We start from the raw sequence: 19,685 nt of genomic DNA, 5'->3' as shown, positions 1-19,685 counted from the left end.
TGGATTCCCCATCGATGTCGTCATGTCACTAGTGGACACAGCCCTCCCATGAGACACAGACTGAGTAGGGGAAAAAATGTGGTATTTTATCATGAACATTAGTGAGGACCAATTATATGAAGATAGGTTGAAAAGTGGTGAAGTGGTCCTTTTAACCCATTCTGGGCGGGAACCCCTTTTGGTGTTTTAAGCATTACGTTGTAATTTAGCAATTGAAAAATAGCAGATCTACAAGCTCATAGCGCGGCACCGAGTGCCACGCTACGAGCTTGTAGATCTGCTATTTTAGAAAATAGGGGGGGGGGGGGTCAGTGGCCAATTTCACATCATGTTTGGGGTCCTTGACATGAAATATTGAGCACCGCTGATATAGAAACATGGGTATATCAGAATAAACTGTCAGGATTTAGAAGACATATTTTAAATTTCGACCCTTTCGGGCCTAACAAAAGCAAACCTATCCCGGTCAGGTGGCTCTAGTAGTCTCAGTGTTCCCGCACCGAGACACTACCTACATCCTCCCAAAACAAACGTTATTGTTACAGCCAGAGCTGCATGATGTGTCTACATATTTTTGGGTGAATAATAATAGTTCAAACATTCAGATGCAGGTTCTGTAAAAAAAAAAAGAAAAAAGGTTCTCAAATCTGTAAAATATTTAAATAAAGAGTATAGTATTTATTACCTTTTGTGTATTTTTATTTCATTTCACTTCACACTATATAGCCACATTGAGGATTTTTACTTCCTGGTTTGGATTTGTTCATTTTCAAGAGACAGGCACACAAGTCTTCGTTCAATGCTGCAACAACAACATCTGACTTCCTTGTCCATCCACTGACTGACAGACAGAATTAATTATATTATAAAGACCTGCTCTAGAACAGATGAGATGCACTCCGGGGTGCCTCCGAGGCGGTAATCTCATTAAAACAAAGTTGTACTCTCACTCTCTCTCGTGTACTGTTACGTAAGGCAGGGAGGGAGTGATACTGTAATGCTGAACAACGAACACGGTTGCCATTTGTATGTTTAGCTACACATTCCTCAGATCTCACGCAGTCTGTCAGGCATGCTCCCAAGTTACTATCAACAAAGAGGTGTGGTATCTCAAAGCGCCCTAGAGAGATATTAGTCAAGACTAGAAATATTCTACTTCTGATTTGGTGTGTCCAATGACTCATATCCCTTGACTGTTCTTTTGTATTTATTTTCATTGTTGCTCCATCAAATACAATTCGAGGGAAAAAACTGGGGCGGAATGAACATTGAAAACCATCAAATGCATTATATAAGCACTTCGATGTTCTGTTTGTGTGTGTATGTACAGTATGTTTATAAAACATTACATAAAAACAGATAAATAAATAAAACACAAGGAGATATAGAGTAGCTGTCACAGCTATCTTTAAGTAACAGTCGAGGAACACCCAGTAAGTGACCTTCTGATGTAGAATAATGGCAAATTAAAACGCATAACTAGTTTGTTTAGTTGGCTCTAACCTTCATCCTCCACATCTTCCTCAATGTCACTGGACCATGCCAGAACAGAACCACCATCAGGGCCCTGCTCCTCTGCCAAGGCCCCAAACAGCAGGGAGCATATCTAGGAGAAGAAATGGACACAAGGCAAATTACATGTTTTAAATGGATTGTTATATACTGTACGATATGATTTTTTGGGTGGAGTGGGTCTTTAAAGATGGAGTGCCACCATTTTCCCCCACCCTAAAACATGATCATCAGGTATTATTATAATATAAGGAGGAATAACTTTTTCCAAAAAGTGTACAGTATTTGTTAAAATCATGCTTTTATGTGGACCAGTTCATTAAGTATGCCTGGTTTGCCTGGTGGGTGGTGATGGGCGGTGATCCACCTGAACTGAAGCCGCACTCATAGCTGTAGTTGTATGATAAAGGGGGAGGGGTTAGAGGAGGGGCTGATAGTGTGATGTCACTATATTACTGTTTATTTCATTGGCCCGTTTGACTGTCAAGGGTTCAGCTGCCAGGAAGAAACCCTAAATACAAAGTTAATAAACCATTGCACATAAAAACTCCAGGGTGTCTAATGAAGTACTGTCACCTCATAGACACATGAAAAACTGGAAAAATACAAAAATCTTTGTTCGCCATCTTTAAAGGAATTGAAATGTGTTTACGTGAGATTCAAGATGGAAGTGCATTCTTGTGAAAGGCAGCTATGTAATGCTACGTGGCAAGAAGCTATATTAACCTCTTGTAGGGATTTAAAGTAATTGGAGCGAAACCTATCAACATGATGGATGGTACTTCGTGCTAAAGTGGGGAAAACATTTGCACCAGAACGTTAACAGTTTAACACACTGACAAGCAGGGACATGCATACATACAGTACATAGACATCAAAGGGAGCTTCATCCCCTGCTCTTTTACCCGTCTGTAAAACAACTGCCCTTTCCAGACCACGAATGCAGCATTTCCTAATGGTGAAAGAAATGCAAATGCCACTCCTTTTCCATGCCATGCCGGAAAGGCAGCATTCAGGCTATTTTTACGAAGTCTCCTGAACTTGAACACAGCATTTTGCGTTGAACAAATTTGTTTAGAAATCCATGTCATTACACCGCATCTCCACTAGCAAAAGAGTGCTGGGTTGCTCCCCAAAAATAGCTGATCTACAAGCTCTCAACGCGTCGCGCTGCGACGCGTTGTGAGCTTGTAGATCCAACTATACTATAGTGTTCAACTCTAAGAGGCATATAGCCGGTTGTGTGGTCCAACTATACTATACTGTTCAACTCTAAGAGGTATATAGCCGGTTGTGTGGTCCAACTATACTATACTGTTCAACTCTAAGAGGTATATAGCCGGTTGTGTGGTCCAACTATACTATACTGTTCAACTCTAAGAGGTATATAGCCGGTTGTGTGGTCCAACTATACTATACTGTTCAACTCTAAGAGGCATATAGCCGGTTGTGTGGTCCAACTATACTATAGTGTTCAACTCTAAGAGGCATATAGCCGGTTGTGTGGTCCAACTATACTATACTGTTCAACTCTAAGAGGTATATAGCCGGTTGTGTGGTCCAACTATACTATAGTGTTCAACTCTAAGAGGCATATAGCCGGTTGTGTGGTCCAACTATACTATACTGTTCAACTCTAAGAGGCATATAGCCCGTTGTGTGGTCCAACTATACTATACTGTTCAACTCTAAGAGGCATATAGCCGGTTGTGTGGTCCAACTATACTATACTGTTCAACTCTAAGAGGCGTACAGCAGGTCGTGTGGTCCAACTACTGTTCAACTCGAAGAAAACTAAGGTCTTGCATCAAAGGGAAGACCGTCCCGGACATCTGAGGCATGGCTTTTTCCCTTTCACCGTGCTCGTCCTTTCATTATCGTCGCACCTCATACGGTGAGGCATTATGGCGATCTGGGCCCGCTTCCAGTTGAAAGTCTGAAAGCAGTCTTTATTGGTACTTTTGGCACTCAACCCCACAAGCCATGCAAATACTCTAGTCTAGAACAGTGGTTTTCAACCCTTTGTCATGTCAAGGTCCATTATTTATTGTGCATTTAAGCCACAGACCACCATTGGGGATGACATTTAGCCGTCTCAGACCCACAACTTGTCTTAGAATATGTTGTTGTCGTTGAATGAGATGTTGTCCACAATTGGTAAATGGTAAATGGTGCATTTATATAGCGCCTTTATCCAAGGCGCTTTACATAGATTGTGCATTACATTCACACATTCATACACCGATTGCGGAGGAAGCCATGCAAGGTACCAACCAGCACATCAGGAGCAATTTGGGGTTCAGTGTCTTGCCCAAGGACACTTCGACATGTAGACAGGAGGAGCCGGGATTCGAACCGCCGACCCATGGATCATTGGACGACCTGCTCTACCTCCTGAGCCACAGACGCCCCAATTCCATGCTGTATCGATGTTGGTTACAATCCATATAGGAGAGATAACAGGCATAACATATCAATGAAAATTCTCTAATCGTGTAGACTAGAGACAACCAGACAGTGGCCTTGTGGTTAGAGTGTCCGCCCTGAAACTGGGAGGTCGGGGTTCGATCCCCGGCCGGGTCATACCAAAGACTGTAAAAATGGGACCCAATGCCTCCCTGCTTGGCACTCAGCATCAAAGGATTGGATTGGGGGGTCAAATCTACTAATCAAATGATTCCCGAGCGCGGCACGGCTGCGGCTCACTGCTCCAAGAGATGGGTTAAATGCGGAGAACAAATTTCACGTGTGTGACAAATCGTATGACTTTGACTTTTGACTTCTAGTTGGTTTCATTTTATGCATGATCCATTTGGTTACCGCTCTCTCCATCATTTAGGTTTAACCGGGGGCCACCTGGGACCCCCCTCTCAAGGACCACTGGTGGTCCCCATGGGACTCACGGGTCGTGAAACAGCGCGCTGCTCGAACTGAAACTCACAAGTAACACCATGGGAGACCTTTCTTACCTTAGAAGAGGTGCAGGGAGCTAAGCCGGGTGTTTGGCATCTCTCCTTTGTCGTGCGGCGCTGTCTGGAAAGAGATGCGGGTTGGTTGGGCGGTTGGCTTCCATGGCTGGACGTGACCAAGTCAGCCACGACGGGATGGACGTCCTGGAGGGAAGAAGGCTCAGGTTCTGTCTCCACAGCATCTCCACACCTGAGAACAGTAAAGCCAATTAACCCATTCTGAACGGGAACCCCCTTTTGGTGTTTTAAGCATTATGTTATGATTTAGCTATTGAAAAATAGCAGATCTACAAGCTCATAGCTTGTAGATCTGCTATTTTTGAAAAATCGGGAAAATGTGGTGCAAACCTTTGAATATATATTCTTTCAGAGCAAACGTTTTAAACTCAAATCTTTGCTTCCGTGTAGACAGACTTTTGACTCCGTCTAAAGCAAAGGAAAAGAGGGCGCTGTTTTTCCTTTCCTTTCTGACGGTGGGTTCTCAGATTGATGTGCGTGAGAGACAGAGAGGGGAGGGTTCTATTAACTACTGTAGTTACTAGATGCTGAGAAGAGAAAGTATGTTTTCTTATATTTACCACCTCTCAGCAGAAAGTAATGAGAGACTCGGAGAGCTGAATCATAATTCGAAAGCAACGGGTTAAAACCCCAGGCCGACGTCATGCCATTAACACGATAAGAAGAGAGGACCTAAAATGCTCCCCCTGAGGGACGCCACCTTTTAGTGGCTGAGGTGAGGTTGACGTTTATTTTTGAGCGAAGGTCTGAGGAGGAATTAAGGGCTTCGGCCCGAAACTTTACCACTTTCAATAAATATATTTCCGGGAGCAGAAAAAGGTGTGCAGACTTTTTATTTCTTAGCAATTGACATTTACCACTTGTTCTCTGGCCCCCAGATAAGACCCAACCCACTGTAAAGATGCACCGTTAACGCAGTCAGTGTAAATGACTACATTCTGAGCAGCTCTGGGTTATGTGTGGTTTAAAACTGTCCACTAGGTGGCAGAGTTGGCCCATGCCCTTTCTGGGCATTCAGGTATACAAGGTGACGTTAGAGTTGAAAGTTCATCGAAAGACAAGATGGCGGCAGCGCATGCAGTTCAGAACGAACTCTTGTCAGCTATAATAACGTTTATATTTCATGTTTAACACCCCTTGGAAGGCGGAATGAGGTTTGTAAGATAAAGATTTCATAGTGCCAAGAGTGTGTGTTCATATTAAGTATAGTTAAAAAGATCGTTTTTTATTGCTCAAATGTAAAGACTTAAATGCCACACCACAATGAATGCAACACGTGTCTTCCTAAGGGATATTTACAAGAGTTAATTCATGTCTGTCATTTTATAGCTTAAGTTGGCTTATGATGATTAAGAAATATACCATTGTGTTTATTGTCAAGTTTGAAGATTATTTTGGCTAAACTGTATGTTTAATGACTGTATTTTGACTTTAATGTTGATTATATTTTGTCATATTTCTGCAGTTTTTACGGTGCATTTTGGTGCTTCACCAAAATAAAGAGCATCATCATCATCAGTTTGGAAACTCTACTGTCTCATCATTAATGTCCATTAACCAAGCCCAGGGGGCAGTTACAGTAAAAACTCACTGCTGGATATGAGACCAGCGAGTTATCATCGACACGACGACCAGAGACATCCATTCTGTGTGACCCTTCCCTTCCTGTGAGTCCTCTTCAGAGCACCAAGTGAACAAGATGTCAGACAACGGAGAACAAGTAAGCAACACAGTAGAGACACAAGAGGAGGACAAGAGCAGAAGTACAAGACAAAGAACATTCACAGAGAAAGGAAGAGAAATGCATGACAAGGATACGAAGAAAAAAGAGAAATCATTTAACAAGGCTTATGACACATGGAAGAAGATTGCACGGGAAAATAGGATTCAATTAAAAGCCTTTTGCACTGTAGACGACCTTGATAAATTGAACCAAGACATCCAGTCAAGTCGGGATGATGTCTGCCTTGACTATCAGTCAATTATACAGAACCAGACCCCAACACAAGAGATCCTCAAGAGGATGGAAGCATGTGTCACTCTGACGAGCGAGATTAATGATCTTGTGTGTCTACGAAGAGAGACTGTTAAAGAAGAATTTAATGACCGACTGGAAAAGGACAGAGTGAGAATTAGACTAAATAAGGATGAGTATGGGTCTGTCTTCGGTCACACAAAGACTGAAACCATTTCAGAAAAATCTAATAACTCAAATAACTCGAACAAAAGAGAAGATGCAGAAGCAGAACTTGCAGCTAAGATGGAAGAAGCAAAGGCCATGAAAGAAATCCAGGCTCAACAAGAACATCTCCACACACTAGAGAGTGAAGAGGCTAGAATGTTGGCAGCAATGAAGCAGAAGGAGGCGGAGTTTCGAATGAAGCTGGAGAAGGAGAGGACAAAGCTACAGCAGTTAAAGGCAGAAACAGGAGTCAAGGTAGCAGCAGCCCGTGTGAGGGCCTACAACAGTTCTGGAAGCGATTACGAAGAAGAGAATAACCCAGAAACAAACACTGCTCACCAAGCATCTCCTGGGGTGTCAGCCAACCAAGAGGCTGTCAGTCTAGCCCAAGCAATCGCAAGCTCATTAAGTATGAACCGACTGCCTGCACCAGAACCAACAACATTCAGCGGTGACCCCATGAAGTTTCTTGACTGGAAAATGACATTCATTGCCCTGATCGATCGAAAGCCCCTCCCACCAAGTGAGAAGATGTTCTATCTGAAAATGTATCTTAATGGAGAAGCACGCAAGGCTGTGGAGGGATTCTTCTACAGGGACTCAGAGGATGCATACAGAGGAGCATGGACAGTCCTGCAAGAGAGGTATGGGAATCCTTTCATCATACAGAAGGCCTTTAGAGATAAGCTCATGAGATGGCCTAAGATCAACGCAAACGACCCCTTTGCACTTAGAGAGTTTGTTGACTTCTTAAAAGGATGCACAGAGGCAATGCCCCACGTCAGAGGTCTGGCTATTCTAAACGACTGTGAAGAAAATCACAAACTGCTCAATAAACTCCCCGAGTGGATCGTACGAAGGTGGAGCAGAATCGTAGTAGATGAACTGGACTTGTCTGGAAATTATCCAAGTCTAGCAAGTTTCACAGCGTTCCTGAACAAAGAGGCCCGGATAGCCTGCAACCCCATTGCTTCCCCATTACTATTTAGCTCCAAAACTACAGAAGAGAAGTTTCCCAAGAGAGCCAGAGCATTCTACACAAACATGGAAGAGGAGGATGACACCCCAGAGACAGAAGATTCATCCAGTAAAGCGAAACCACCATGCTCTGTCTGCAAGGAAGAAACACACAGCATTGTGAGGTGCCCCACTTTTGCATCAAAAACCATTGGAGATAAAAAGGCATACATCCATCAAAACAATCTCTGCTTTGGATGCTTGAGGTCAGGACACAAAAGTATAGAATGTAAAGGGCGACACACCTGTAACACCTGCAGCCGTCGCCATCCAACATGTCTCCACGAAGAGAGAACACAAAGGCCAATAGAAGCAACAAAGAGTGACTCAGCTACGACGAACGATCAAAGACAAGAAATCCACAAGGTAGTATCGCATACAACGACAAGATTTGGTCCTGCCAGTACCACCTCAAACATCGTCCCAGTATTCGTGTCATCAACGCAAGAGCCACATAAAGAGGTCCTTACTTATGCACTGCTCGACACACAGAGTGATTCAACATTCATCCTTGAAGATCTGATTGACAAGCTGAATGTGGAAGGTCAACCAGCGAAGCTGAGACTCAGTACAATGACAGCTGTTGACACAGTCATAATGAGTAAGAGTGTCAGCGGTCTACAAGTTCGAGCAATGAAAACTGGAAACAACGTCAGCGTACCACAAGCCTACACTCGTAGCTTCATCCCAGTGGACAAGTCTTACATCCCAACCTGGAAAACAGCACTACAGTGGCCTCACCTCAAACACCTGGCAGACAAGCTGCCAGCACTTCAAGACTGTGAGGTGGGACTGTTAATCGGCTGTGACTGTCCAGCAGCGCTAGCTCCTATTGAAGTTGTCACAGGAAGCAAAAACGAACCCTTTGCACAACGAACGGAGCTTGGCTGGAGCATAATAGGCACATCGAATCGTCATCCAGAGCGACAGGGAACCCAGAGTATTGTGCACCGAGTTGCCGTAAAGGAAATGCCGTCCCCATCAACGACTGACGTCCTGAAAACCCTGGAGTCAGACCTCATCGAAAGGATCAACAAAGGCAAGTATGAGTCACAGGATGATGTTCGCTTCATACAATTCCCCAGTGACTACATTCGACAGAAAGAGCTAACCAGTGTCTCAGCTTTTGAAGAAGCCAATAGACTAATCATCGAAGCACAGGATTTGTGTAAAAGAGAGAGCCCACATCTGCACAAATTCAACTGGAAGGACTACGTAGACCCCTCCGAAAGAGCTACAGCCACTGAACGTCGGAAGCTCAAACAGGGTGCCATTCTAACGGAGCATGCAGTTGGCCTTCAGCGGTCTTTCGAAGAGGACACTTTCACCTTCAATGTCGACAGGAGAAAACAACCTTCAACTCGTCAGGACGGACCACAGTTGGACAACTTGAAGCTACGGTGGGAGGAGTGGAAGAAATTCAGAGAAGTTGCAATACGTAAATGCTACAATCCACATGACTATGACAACACTCAACCTCCTTGAGAGTGATAGAGACGCTCGTTACATATCTTTGATACACTGAAAGGGGAGAGGTTTAAATGACTTTTGTATTGTGCTACACATTTTTGCAGGTCTAAGAAAAGAGTGGTCAATTGTTGATCTAGAATTCCTGTATGATTCATAACTGTATTTCATCATAGCAGGATTTGGTGGGAGTGTAAATGACTACATTCTGAGCAGCTCTGGGTTATGTGTGGTTTAAAACTGTCCACTAGGTGGCAGAGTTGGCCCATGCCCTTTCTGGGCATTCAGGTATACAAGGTGACGTTAGAGTTGAAAGTTCATCGAAAGACAAGATGGCGGCAGCGCATGCAGTTCAGAACGAACTCTTGTCAGCTATAATAACGTTTATATTTCATGTTTAACACCCCTTGGAAGGCGGAATGAGGTTTGTAAGATAAAGATTTCATAGTGCCAAGAGTGTGTGTTCATATTAAGTATAGTTAAAAAGATCGTTTTTTATTGCTCAAATGTAAAGACTTAAATGCCACACCACAATGAATGCAACACGTGTCTTCCTAAGGGATATTTACAAGAGTTAATTCATGTCTGTCATTTTATAGCTTAAGTTGGCTTATGATGATTAAGAAATATACCATTGTGTTTATTGTCAAGTTTGAAGATTATTTTGGCTAAACTGTATGTTTAATGACTGTATTTTGACTTTAATGTTGATTATATTTTGTCATATTTCTGCAGTTTTTACGGTGCATTTTGGTGCTTCACCAAAATAAAGAGCATCATCATCATCAGTTTGGAAACTCTACTGTCTCATCATTAATGTCCATTAACCAAGCCCAGGGGGCAGTTACAGTCAGGGCCGTACGTTTGCTCAAACGGATATTTTCAAAGGCGTTACGGTTCAAGCCTTTTGAAGATCCAACACAACCCTACCACAATACTTTCTCATATCTACTTCCTTCCTAATATGATCTGCTAGAATGGTATCTGTAGAATGAGATTTTCCTGAAACAAACAGCAGATAGCGAGATGATATTGTTTCAGACGTGAAAACGTCTGAAACATCAGCTTTTTTTTTTTAAATCATAAAATCATGTTAATAATTAAGCCAACAAAAGGTTCAGCCTGTCTGGCCTGAAATGGAACATCAACGTCAGTGGATTTTCCTTATCACGTAGACTTTAAGGGATCCATTTTCGTCACCGCTAAACCCCTTTCCCCTAAACTTCTTTGCCTTTTTTTTTTTTATTATTTTGCAAAACATTTTTGAATAGTTAAAATGGCCAGTCTACAAGCTCACAACGTGTCAATGTAGATTGGCTAGTTGAACTATTAAAAAATGTTTTTCAAAATAGTAAAAAAGGCAAAGAAGTTTAGGGATAAGGGCTTTAGCGGTGACGAAAATGGAGCCCTAAATGTCTAGACATTGATCTTCCTCTTCCTCAGACAAGGATACTTTGGATTTTTGGCTCCGAGTGAAATCAGGTGAGTGACACATCAAGATAGCTTGATATCAGACTGGACACTGAATGCAGCCTACTACTAACTTGAGTGGTCAGGATCTGTGAGTCTGTGGTCAGTATCCATGCAAATATCAAGTACTATCTACTATTGGCTTCCAAAGTTTCAGCATGTTTGCCCGTAACTGCCTTCACAAATGTGTGGACACGGCCTATTTCTTACGAAGAAAACAGCATCATGAACATCAAATGATACCCTACATAAAGTAACATGTATGAAATATACAAAGATCAAGATAACATTTTGATGCTTGTACTATAAGTGACTTAAGTAGATGCTATCTAAGTAGACTTAGATACTATAACGTATACATGCATAGTTCCTTTATACATGTTACGTTCTTAGCTTACGTATGATTAATGATAACTACTTTTTATGTATGTGATGTATTGCCATGCTTTTTGTTCTTGCTTAACCGGCTGCCTGCCGAACACATGGAACACGAGAACCTACTCTTTCTAACTGCTCCGCCAAACGTGAATTTCTCGTGTTCGAATTGTTTAATCGCTTTTTGATCGGTTTCGATGGCTAGCTGATGTTGCTACCGCAAACAATACTCTGGGACACAAAACACACAATGGCCGCGGCCATTTTGAAGATGCGCGCGCATCCACTTCCATTCTAAGCCCTGCATCGAAAGCCCCGTATCTCAGAAACGACATTGAGGGGCAGTTTCTGGGCCAGACAAGCGTTTTCAACGGCCTGTAGCAGGCGCTGTGATACTCGCGGTCGGCTTGATCCACCATCGACCGAGAGAACAACAACCGGTGAAGACACCACACACACACAGCAGTTTGTCACAGGAACATGCTATTACGGATATTTGGCTCTTCAAAGTAAGTGTTACGCGCGATAAAACCCTGGCAGTACGCGATCGAGGGATTAATTAATGCTAGAGGTAAATGGGTTTAATGTAAATCACTCTGGATTAAGAGCGTCTGCCAAATGCCTAAATTGTACCAAATGCCCAGGATGTGGTCACATTTTACTAAGATGAGAGATTCCATCTGCACCACTTGATTTGTAGGCCAAGGAGGATTCTGCATAGCACTAAAATACCTTGATCTATTCTGGAGGCAGTAGTCTGCAACACATCTGTCAACCTCTATAAATTGCATCCTCCAGCGATATGGAAATGAGGTGGCCAATATTACGGCTACAATATACAGCCAATTATTTGTGCAGCCCTTCACAAGAGCAGATATACTGCCTGCTCAGCAGGTCACTGTCGTTCTCCGTAGTCGCCCAGCAGCACTTTACAGCAAAGTAAGATCTATGAATGACCCAGATGTGCAACAATCTGTCTGGGACTAAGGCCTCACTCAGACCTTTACTGCATTGCTGTATGCTTGTTGGATGAATGTTGTGTAGTGTCATGGCCACCCAAATGCATTTCCAATGGAAGTCACATGGTTTGTAGTCCACATTTTGGACTACAAGCTGTTGTATGGCTTTCGGCTGTGTTTCGACTGCGCCCCTCCCCCTCATACAACACAAATGATGTGTCAAACCATGTGACTCCCATTGGAAATGCATTGGGGCGGCCATGACACTACACAACATTCATCCAACAAGCATACAGCAATGCAGTAAAGGTCTGAGTGAGGCCTAATTCTGAAAACTCCCAGCCTGGAGCATAGCAGAGATACTTAGAGAGGATACGGACGAGGTCAGGAGAGAGCTGAGCTGACAGACAGCGCTGCACCGTGACATCAGCGGAACCCATGAACCAGGGCTGCGATGCGTGGGTGGAGATGACGGGATTATGGGTTGTCAAACCGCCAGGGATCCAACCCCCCTCATATAGCCCCCGCTTGCCCCATATATAGCTCCGTTACAGATGCAAGGCTGAGAGATGCTGTAACACTACGCCCACTCACTCACTCAGGAAGCTAAATGAACCAACACGAATGGCCAAACGGGCCGGAAGCCCGGAAGGAATCAGAATCATCTTTTTTTTGGTCACATCACAGGTTTACACAGTGTGGAATTATTTTTTTGTGCAAGGCGACAACATGGTATCTACACAAGTAAGACGCGCGGACGCGGGAAGCGCACGCAGCTCGTAAATTGCAATAACAACAATTAGAATAAATTACGTAATTTTTTAAGTTCTCTTTTTTTATTATTTATTTTTTAAAGTATTTTTATTTAAGATTTCTTTTTTAAGATTTCTTTTTTTAAGTTAAGTTTTTTTAAGTTAAGTGTTTTAGTGTGTGTGTGTATGTGTATGTGTGCGTGTGCATTTTTTCTTTTTAAGTTTTTTTTTTAAGTTAAGTTTTTATTGCCTGGGCTTTAAATGAGCTGTGTTTTTTTTAATCAAAGGTTTGTTCATATGCTACTTTATCTTATTTTAATTGTATCTATTATAATCTGTATTCATTTTAACCCATTCTGAGCGGGAACCCATTTTGGTGTTAGCATTATGTTATGCTTTAGCTATTGAAAAATAGCAGATCTACAAGCTCATAGCGCGCCACCGAGTGGCGCGCTACGAGCTTGTAGGTCTGCTATTTTTGAAAAATTGTGAAAATATTTATTTCAGAAAACTGGAGGATTTAGAAGATTTCTTTTAAATTTCGAGGTCATGCCTAAATGGGTTAAATTGCACTGTTGCCTTGCCTAGTGCGTGAACAGCTGTTGTCCAGAACCGAAAGTCCCAAAATATCTGTATCCGTCTGCATCTCTGTGGAAGATGCACTGAATCCGTGTGTGTGTGTGTGTGTGTGTGTTGGGGGATGCACGCATGAACTTCCCGGATTGGCCAACCCAGCCTGTTAGAAAACTGCTGATTTCGTTGTAGCTTATGCTTGAATAGAAACCTGGTGTTGAAATGTGGTGCTGATGAAAGCCCCGTGTGTCCTTGTTTGGGGCTTCACAAGTGGGCACCTCCAAATCAGCCACATGTTACTGTTGAGGGGGACCAGGACCTTCTGGACTGTTGGTTACCTGAGTGTAGTCGGGCCCTGGGCGTTGTCCTCTGTGGCCTGAGACGGGCCTCTGCTATCAGGGTCCATAAGAGTAGCCAACACTACGCTGGCCTCCAGAACCACGTCCGCCACACTGAAGCACACAGGCCTGAGAGAGAGAGAAAGAGAGAGAGAGAGAGAGAGAGAGAGAGAGAGAGAGAGAGAGAGAGCGCAACAACAAGAGCTGTGTCTTAGGCCTCACTCAGACCTTTACAACAGATTGCTGTATGCTTGCTGTATACAAAGGGTGTGACACAGCTTGCCCCAATGCATTTCCAATGGGAGTCACATGGTCTGACACAACACTTGTGTTGTATGAGGGGGAGGGGCGCAGTCGAAACACAGCCGAAAGCCATACAACAGCTTGTAGTCCAAAATGTGGACTACAAACCATGTGACTTCCATTGGAAATGCATTGGGGCGGCCATGACACTACACGGCCATGACACTACACAACACACAACATGCAGTAAAGGTCTGAGTGAGGCCTTACAGACACATTTGAGCATTTGGCACATGTGTAATTGTTGGGGCTTGGTATTATTATAGTACATATTGAAGGTAGGCCTATAGTAAAAAAATTATTGATAGTATTGATACCATACTGACATTATTATTGATTAAAAAAAAAAAAAAAAAAAAGGTCACTTCACATTCTAAATGTTTGGTATGCTTTTGCCTCAAAACTAAATACATATATCTATGGAAAATAATTGTGCATACAAATAATTTACCCAATTTGTTCTATAGCATAATTAAATATACTTTCCTCCATATAGGCCAAGTACTAAAAAGGATAGCTTTAGCAGTATTCATAATATGGTAGTTCTGGGACTGGTATCAGTAATGCATGAATGCCACGTATAGAGATGTGGGCTACTTGGGTGTCTGCACAGACTCTCCTTGATCACTGTAATGTGAGATCTGGTCAGGCACTCTAGTAAATAATAATCATGGCCAGTGGCGTGCACAGATAGACACTAGGGGGTGCTAGAGCACCTTTTGGCAATGTGCCCTTTGGAAAAAAAATATATTATTTATTTTATTTTTTGGTACATTGTACAGTATGTGGACCATGGTGACATTGATCAATTTTTGATAAAAAGCTTCTAATATATTATTTAAAATCTATAAATCTCACACTATTAAGGCCACCGGCCGGTTCCACGCGCTGCACAAGGTGCCCTTTTTTCACTTGAGCACCTGCCCCTCTAAATGGCTGTGCACGCCACTGTGAAGGAATAAATACCAGCACTCACGTTATCCGTTAGGATAACGTGAGATCATGGCCCAGTAGGACTTACTTTCCTGCAGCCCCAAAGTGGACAGACACGGGCAGGCCATGTGACTCTGCAAAGGAGAGCAACCCCTGCAAACCAAAGAATTTATTTTTGAAAACTGATAAGGACTGGACTAAACGGGTGCAGTACTTAGTTTAGACAGTACTTAGTTTAGACTAGTCATTTGGTTAGACCAGTCATTAGTCCTACAACTACAACCTATCTCAAACCCTTACCCTAAACCTAACCTCCCACGGGGCAGCACACCTAAACCTAACCATAACCCCTTAACCTTAAATATTCTGTTATAGTTTAGCTATTGAAAAATAGCAGATCTACAAGCTCATAGCGCGCCCTGCTATTTTTGAAAAATCGTGAATATATTTATTTCAGAAAACTGGAGGATTTCAATTCAATTCAATTCAATTCAATTCAATTCAATTCAATTCAATTCAATTCAATTCAATTCAATTCAATTCAATAGCCTTTGTCTCCGAGGAGAAATTTGTCTTGGGCATTTAGAAGATTTTTTTTTCCCGAGGTCAGGCCAAAATGGATTAACCCATGTCTAACCAATGACTAGTCTAAACTAAGTATGCACCCAGACTGAACTGCTCTTTAATCCCTTTAAAACCCAGCTTCAAGCTAGCAGGAATCCATTCAAGTAGGAGAAGCAGTTAAAGACAGGGCTAATGAGAAATCTCACAGTGGGTAGCCTATAAGAAGAACGCCAGTATAGACTAGACACTGGGGTCAAAGGGTTGACGCTGTTGATGCAGGTCAAGTCTCATTACGGCATTAGTTGGACTAAGAAAAGGACACTTTATCGAGTTACCAAGTTTCCAAATGACCACCAATGCCTGCTTTACTGTATTCAAAACATTACGTAAGACAAGCCGTCCTTGACAGCCTGTGCAGAATTGTATTTTGTTTTTGAATTGGACATTCTGCAGTCTGTAAAAAAATAAAATAAAATAAACTAATTTAAATAGATGTTTCACAGCAGACTATCATTTGAACACCCCTATTTTTTTAGATACAGACATTCGTAGGATCATGTCAATACATTCAAATTTCTTATATGATGGAAAATAGATCAAAGTAAATACCCCAATATGCCCTGCATCCACAGTCCTGGATGCAAATACTATGTGACCAAGTCTGGCGCAATGGATGAGGTCAGAGATAGGGCTTCACCTACATATTATACCATTGCTATAAAAGGTACTAGTGGCAGGGGAAGATTCATGGGAAAACTATACAGAGTCGGAGAGTCTTCAGGACACTTGAGTCTCCTCCTGATTCCAGAACCAAAAATATGCCTCCTTAGTTACACATTACTATGCCTGCAGACATGGGCACTCACATGTGTTCACATACACACATTGCACACACGCTCAACAGGCTCATGTGACGGAAAAAAAGGGGACCATCCAAATATAACCTGCTCACCCTCAACTCTTTCAGACAGAACGTTATGTCTGAGTCCACTCCGACCTGGAAGTAGTCAAACTCTCTGGGGTGTAAAGACATTTCTGTGTACATCATCTTCATGTGGCCTGTAACCCAAGGAGACTACGGTCACATACAGGCTTTGTTCATTGTGTTATTTGCTTTTCGTCTTACTGTACTGCTTCTCACAATGTTGTGGAAATAATACATACATCAATTGTGTTAATAGTTAAACAGAAACCATTAGCTTTGCAGGGTGAAGAAATCTCCTCGTAATTTCTCAGAATGACTCTTAAAGGAGTCATGGATAGTGTGATCTCCTCCTGGGACACTGGGAAGTGCATCACCATGTCGCCAAGAAGCCTGGAGAGGTTAGCAATGAAGATGAATGTAATCATGTGCCATACATTACGGTACAGGGATTGCATACATGTTTTATAGAGGGTGCACAACTGCACATGCATAGTGGCAAATGGAGTGGCAAAGTGAGTTTAACGTCATTTAATGCAATCAGATTTTGTATTTATTTTCTTTTTTGATGTACAGTATGGGCTGTCAAGGCCGGAAAGTAGTTGTTTGCCACTCAGTAGGCGTTCCCGCATAACCTCCGGGTACAATGAGGATGCCACGCCTTTCCAACAATAGTTAGGATACAGGCTTTCTATATTCAAACTTAAAACTTAAAAGATTAAGATTGTAAAAGATTTGAATTGTACTGTTTGACCCCATTACATAGGAAGAATAGTGACTGCTAAGGGAGTCACTGAGGGATCTAAAATAAACAAACTTGATATTTTCTTTTCTATACTTCTCACCTGGCCTGGGCCTTCAGGACGTTGGTACACAGGTGAGAGGCAAACACTGCCTGCAGAGCTTCACTCTCATGGAAACCTAGGTTGTAGGTTTTGGTGATGCCTGTGTTCAAAATAAAAGCAACAGATGGCAGTTATCTGCTGCCATCTACTGGAGATTCCTTTACTTGGTTTGTATACAGAAAATCTATACATTAGCTATTTTATTTACACATAAAAAAAGATCGAGCAGCATCTGAGAGGTTATACCTCGTCATCTCAGTGGAATACTATTTCTCTCAATATTCTTTAAGCCTACTTTCATATAGGGTAAGTATAATTGAATTAAACAAAAGTGTAGAATGCCTTTTGAATGACAACATGTGATGTGTCCCCTACCATGCCTGCAATGGAACTGGAATACCACTCTGCTGCCAGCTGGATTGATGGATATCTCACATCGCTCCACGTTGCGCTCTATGGCACCCAAGCTCCGGAAAAGAGGCAGCACTGACTAAAAGCACAAACAAACAAACCGCTTTTAGGCTAGATTACAATCACAAATGATGTATGTGATAATGTAAAATGGGGATAATAGTGATTATTCTGTCTGTCTGTATAATAATCATAATTTCATCTTTAATAATCTTAATGTTGCCTACCAGCACTACCACTGATTTCATACCATACTAACTTCAGCAGCTCAGTGTTGAGGTTCAATCCCCGGCTGCGTGAAACCAAAGACATGTACAAATGTTACCTGCTTCTTGGTAATCAGCAACAGGTGACACTAACCCTATAGTCTCTCAAGAAGGCAGACTGTTTTACCGATGGGTACCCAGGTTGCCCTAACCCTAACTTGACCTATTAGTATAGGTTCTCTGATTTCTTACTTTGGCTGAGCCTGAGAATTGCACTTCTTCAGAAATCCTGACTCCATTAGCTTGCCTTGATGAACCATAATAATTGGCTGTATTATTATTAGTCTTCCCTCATCAAATGCTGCCGGTGTTGTTTATATATACCTTCATGACTAGCTTGCATTTGACAATTCCAAAGTCTTGTGTAGGTTGTGTTCCTACGCTGTAGTACTGGAAGAACAGAGGTGAGAAGAGGAAGCAGCCGTATGCAGAATTGGCAGAGTTCACAGACCTCACTGCCAACTTCAAGATCAGGGGAAAGGGGATGAGAGAGAGAGAGATTGATTGATTGAAATTTGTATTAACAGTTTGTAGAATGGGTACATTTCAACAAAAGTACAGGTCAATACAAAATCTGCTACGAAGATAAAACCGGAAAACTCACTAAGACTTGTTTACAATTACACAAGTATCTGAACATTTAAATATCTGTATTTAATATACACTTTTATGCTAAAAAGAAATCTTCATATAGCCTACACAGAAGACAGACAGAGAGAGCAACAGAAAATCTGTTCAGTCGCGTTCCCAGCAAAATAATACACCTGAAATCAATAATCAATGTTATTGTTGTCTGTCACTCACTCCTTTCACCATAGGATCCAACCATAATTCATCCCCAATTCGTGACAGGGCATGGATAACTTTTCCAAATGCTGAAAAGGCATAAACACAGTTGTCAGTATTTATTTTTGCTATACTTTATCTTTATCTATTCCAGGATCATTTTAGTATAGCCTCCCCATATCCCCAATCCCAACAACAGCAGCAAGCTAGCTATCCAACCTTGAACCTCTAGGCTTATTTGTAGTGGTTGAAAAAACTAAACTTTGAGCAAAAAGAATACATAAATATTTCTCAGATAGGCCTACATAATATAATATACCTTTGACACAGTTTCCTTCAATGACACACTTCATTGTTGTCGTTTGTCGATGACAAAGACCGTGTGACTTTAGTTGGGGCAGACGTCTTCACTGGGCAGGTGCACAGGTCGAGTTTACAATACGTCCCATAGCCGGGAGGGACGGGAGCGCGAACACCTTCTCTCTTCGACTTCGGGTGGTTTGGTTAACCCAACTTTATCTGCGTTATCCTAGTATCCTATCCCTAGTTAATTGTTTGAGGAAATTCTAGTTTTTAGCCTTGTGATATGTAGGTATAGGCCTATATCTTCAGCTGTATCCAAGGTTTTAGCTCATATATGGCATTAATTAACCATTATTATCATAAACATATCATCTCGATATCACAACCATACGCATGTCTATGGATGAGTCTGATTTCAACCAGCGGTTCGGTTGCCTGGTAACAAACTAGCCAGCCAATCATAGAGTTATCATCCGTCCCTACGAAGTATTGGAACTCATTACAAAAACTGCTGAGGAAATTTCCCTTTTGTTTTTACTTTATTTAAAATCTTTCAGTGCGAACAAAGAACAGGATCAATTGTAATTGTTTAGGTAAAAGTACTAATAGTATTAATTAAAACGTTTCCAACTTAAACCTTTATTCTAATACTGAATAGCATGGATAATATCAATCTATTGCATCGCCACATCCTCAAAGTGGGGTCCGGGGACCCCCAGG

The 19,685-nt window shown here is 42.1% G+C and overlaps 1 protein-coding gene across 1 annotated transcript; it reads right to left on the bottom strand.

The window, feature by feature from the left end:
* Positions 1-1,498: 1,498 nt before the first annotated feature.
* On the bottom strand, positions 1,499-19,015 carry rad9b (RAD9 checkpoint clamp component B; the record flags this gene model as incomplete). The annotated part of the gene is made up of 11 exons (XM_079517017.1): positions 1,499-1,606; positions 4,482-4,671; positions 13,633-13,761; positions 14,957-15,021; positions 16,385-16,491; positions 16,626-16,747; positions 17,200-17,299; positions 17,575-17,689; positions 18,201-18,338; positions 18,681-18,751; positions 18,982-19,015. 11 exons carry the CDS (start codon positions 19,013-19,015, stop codon positions 1,499-1,501), a joined length of 1,179 nt encoding a protein of 392 aa, XP_079373143.1.
* Positions 19,016-19,685: the final 670 nt, after the last annotated feature.

The sequence above is a fragment of the Electrona antarctica genome (assembly GCF_951216825.1).
Source record: "Electrona antarctica genome assembly, chromosome: 12".
NCBI lineage: Eukaryota > Metazoa > Chordata > Actinopteri > Myctophiformes > Myctophidae > Electrona > Electrona antarctica.
Note: the sequence above shows the minus strand (reverse complement) of the source record. Positions and strands in the feature narration are given on the sequence as shown.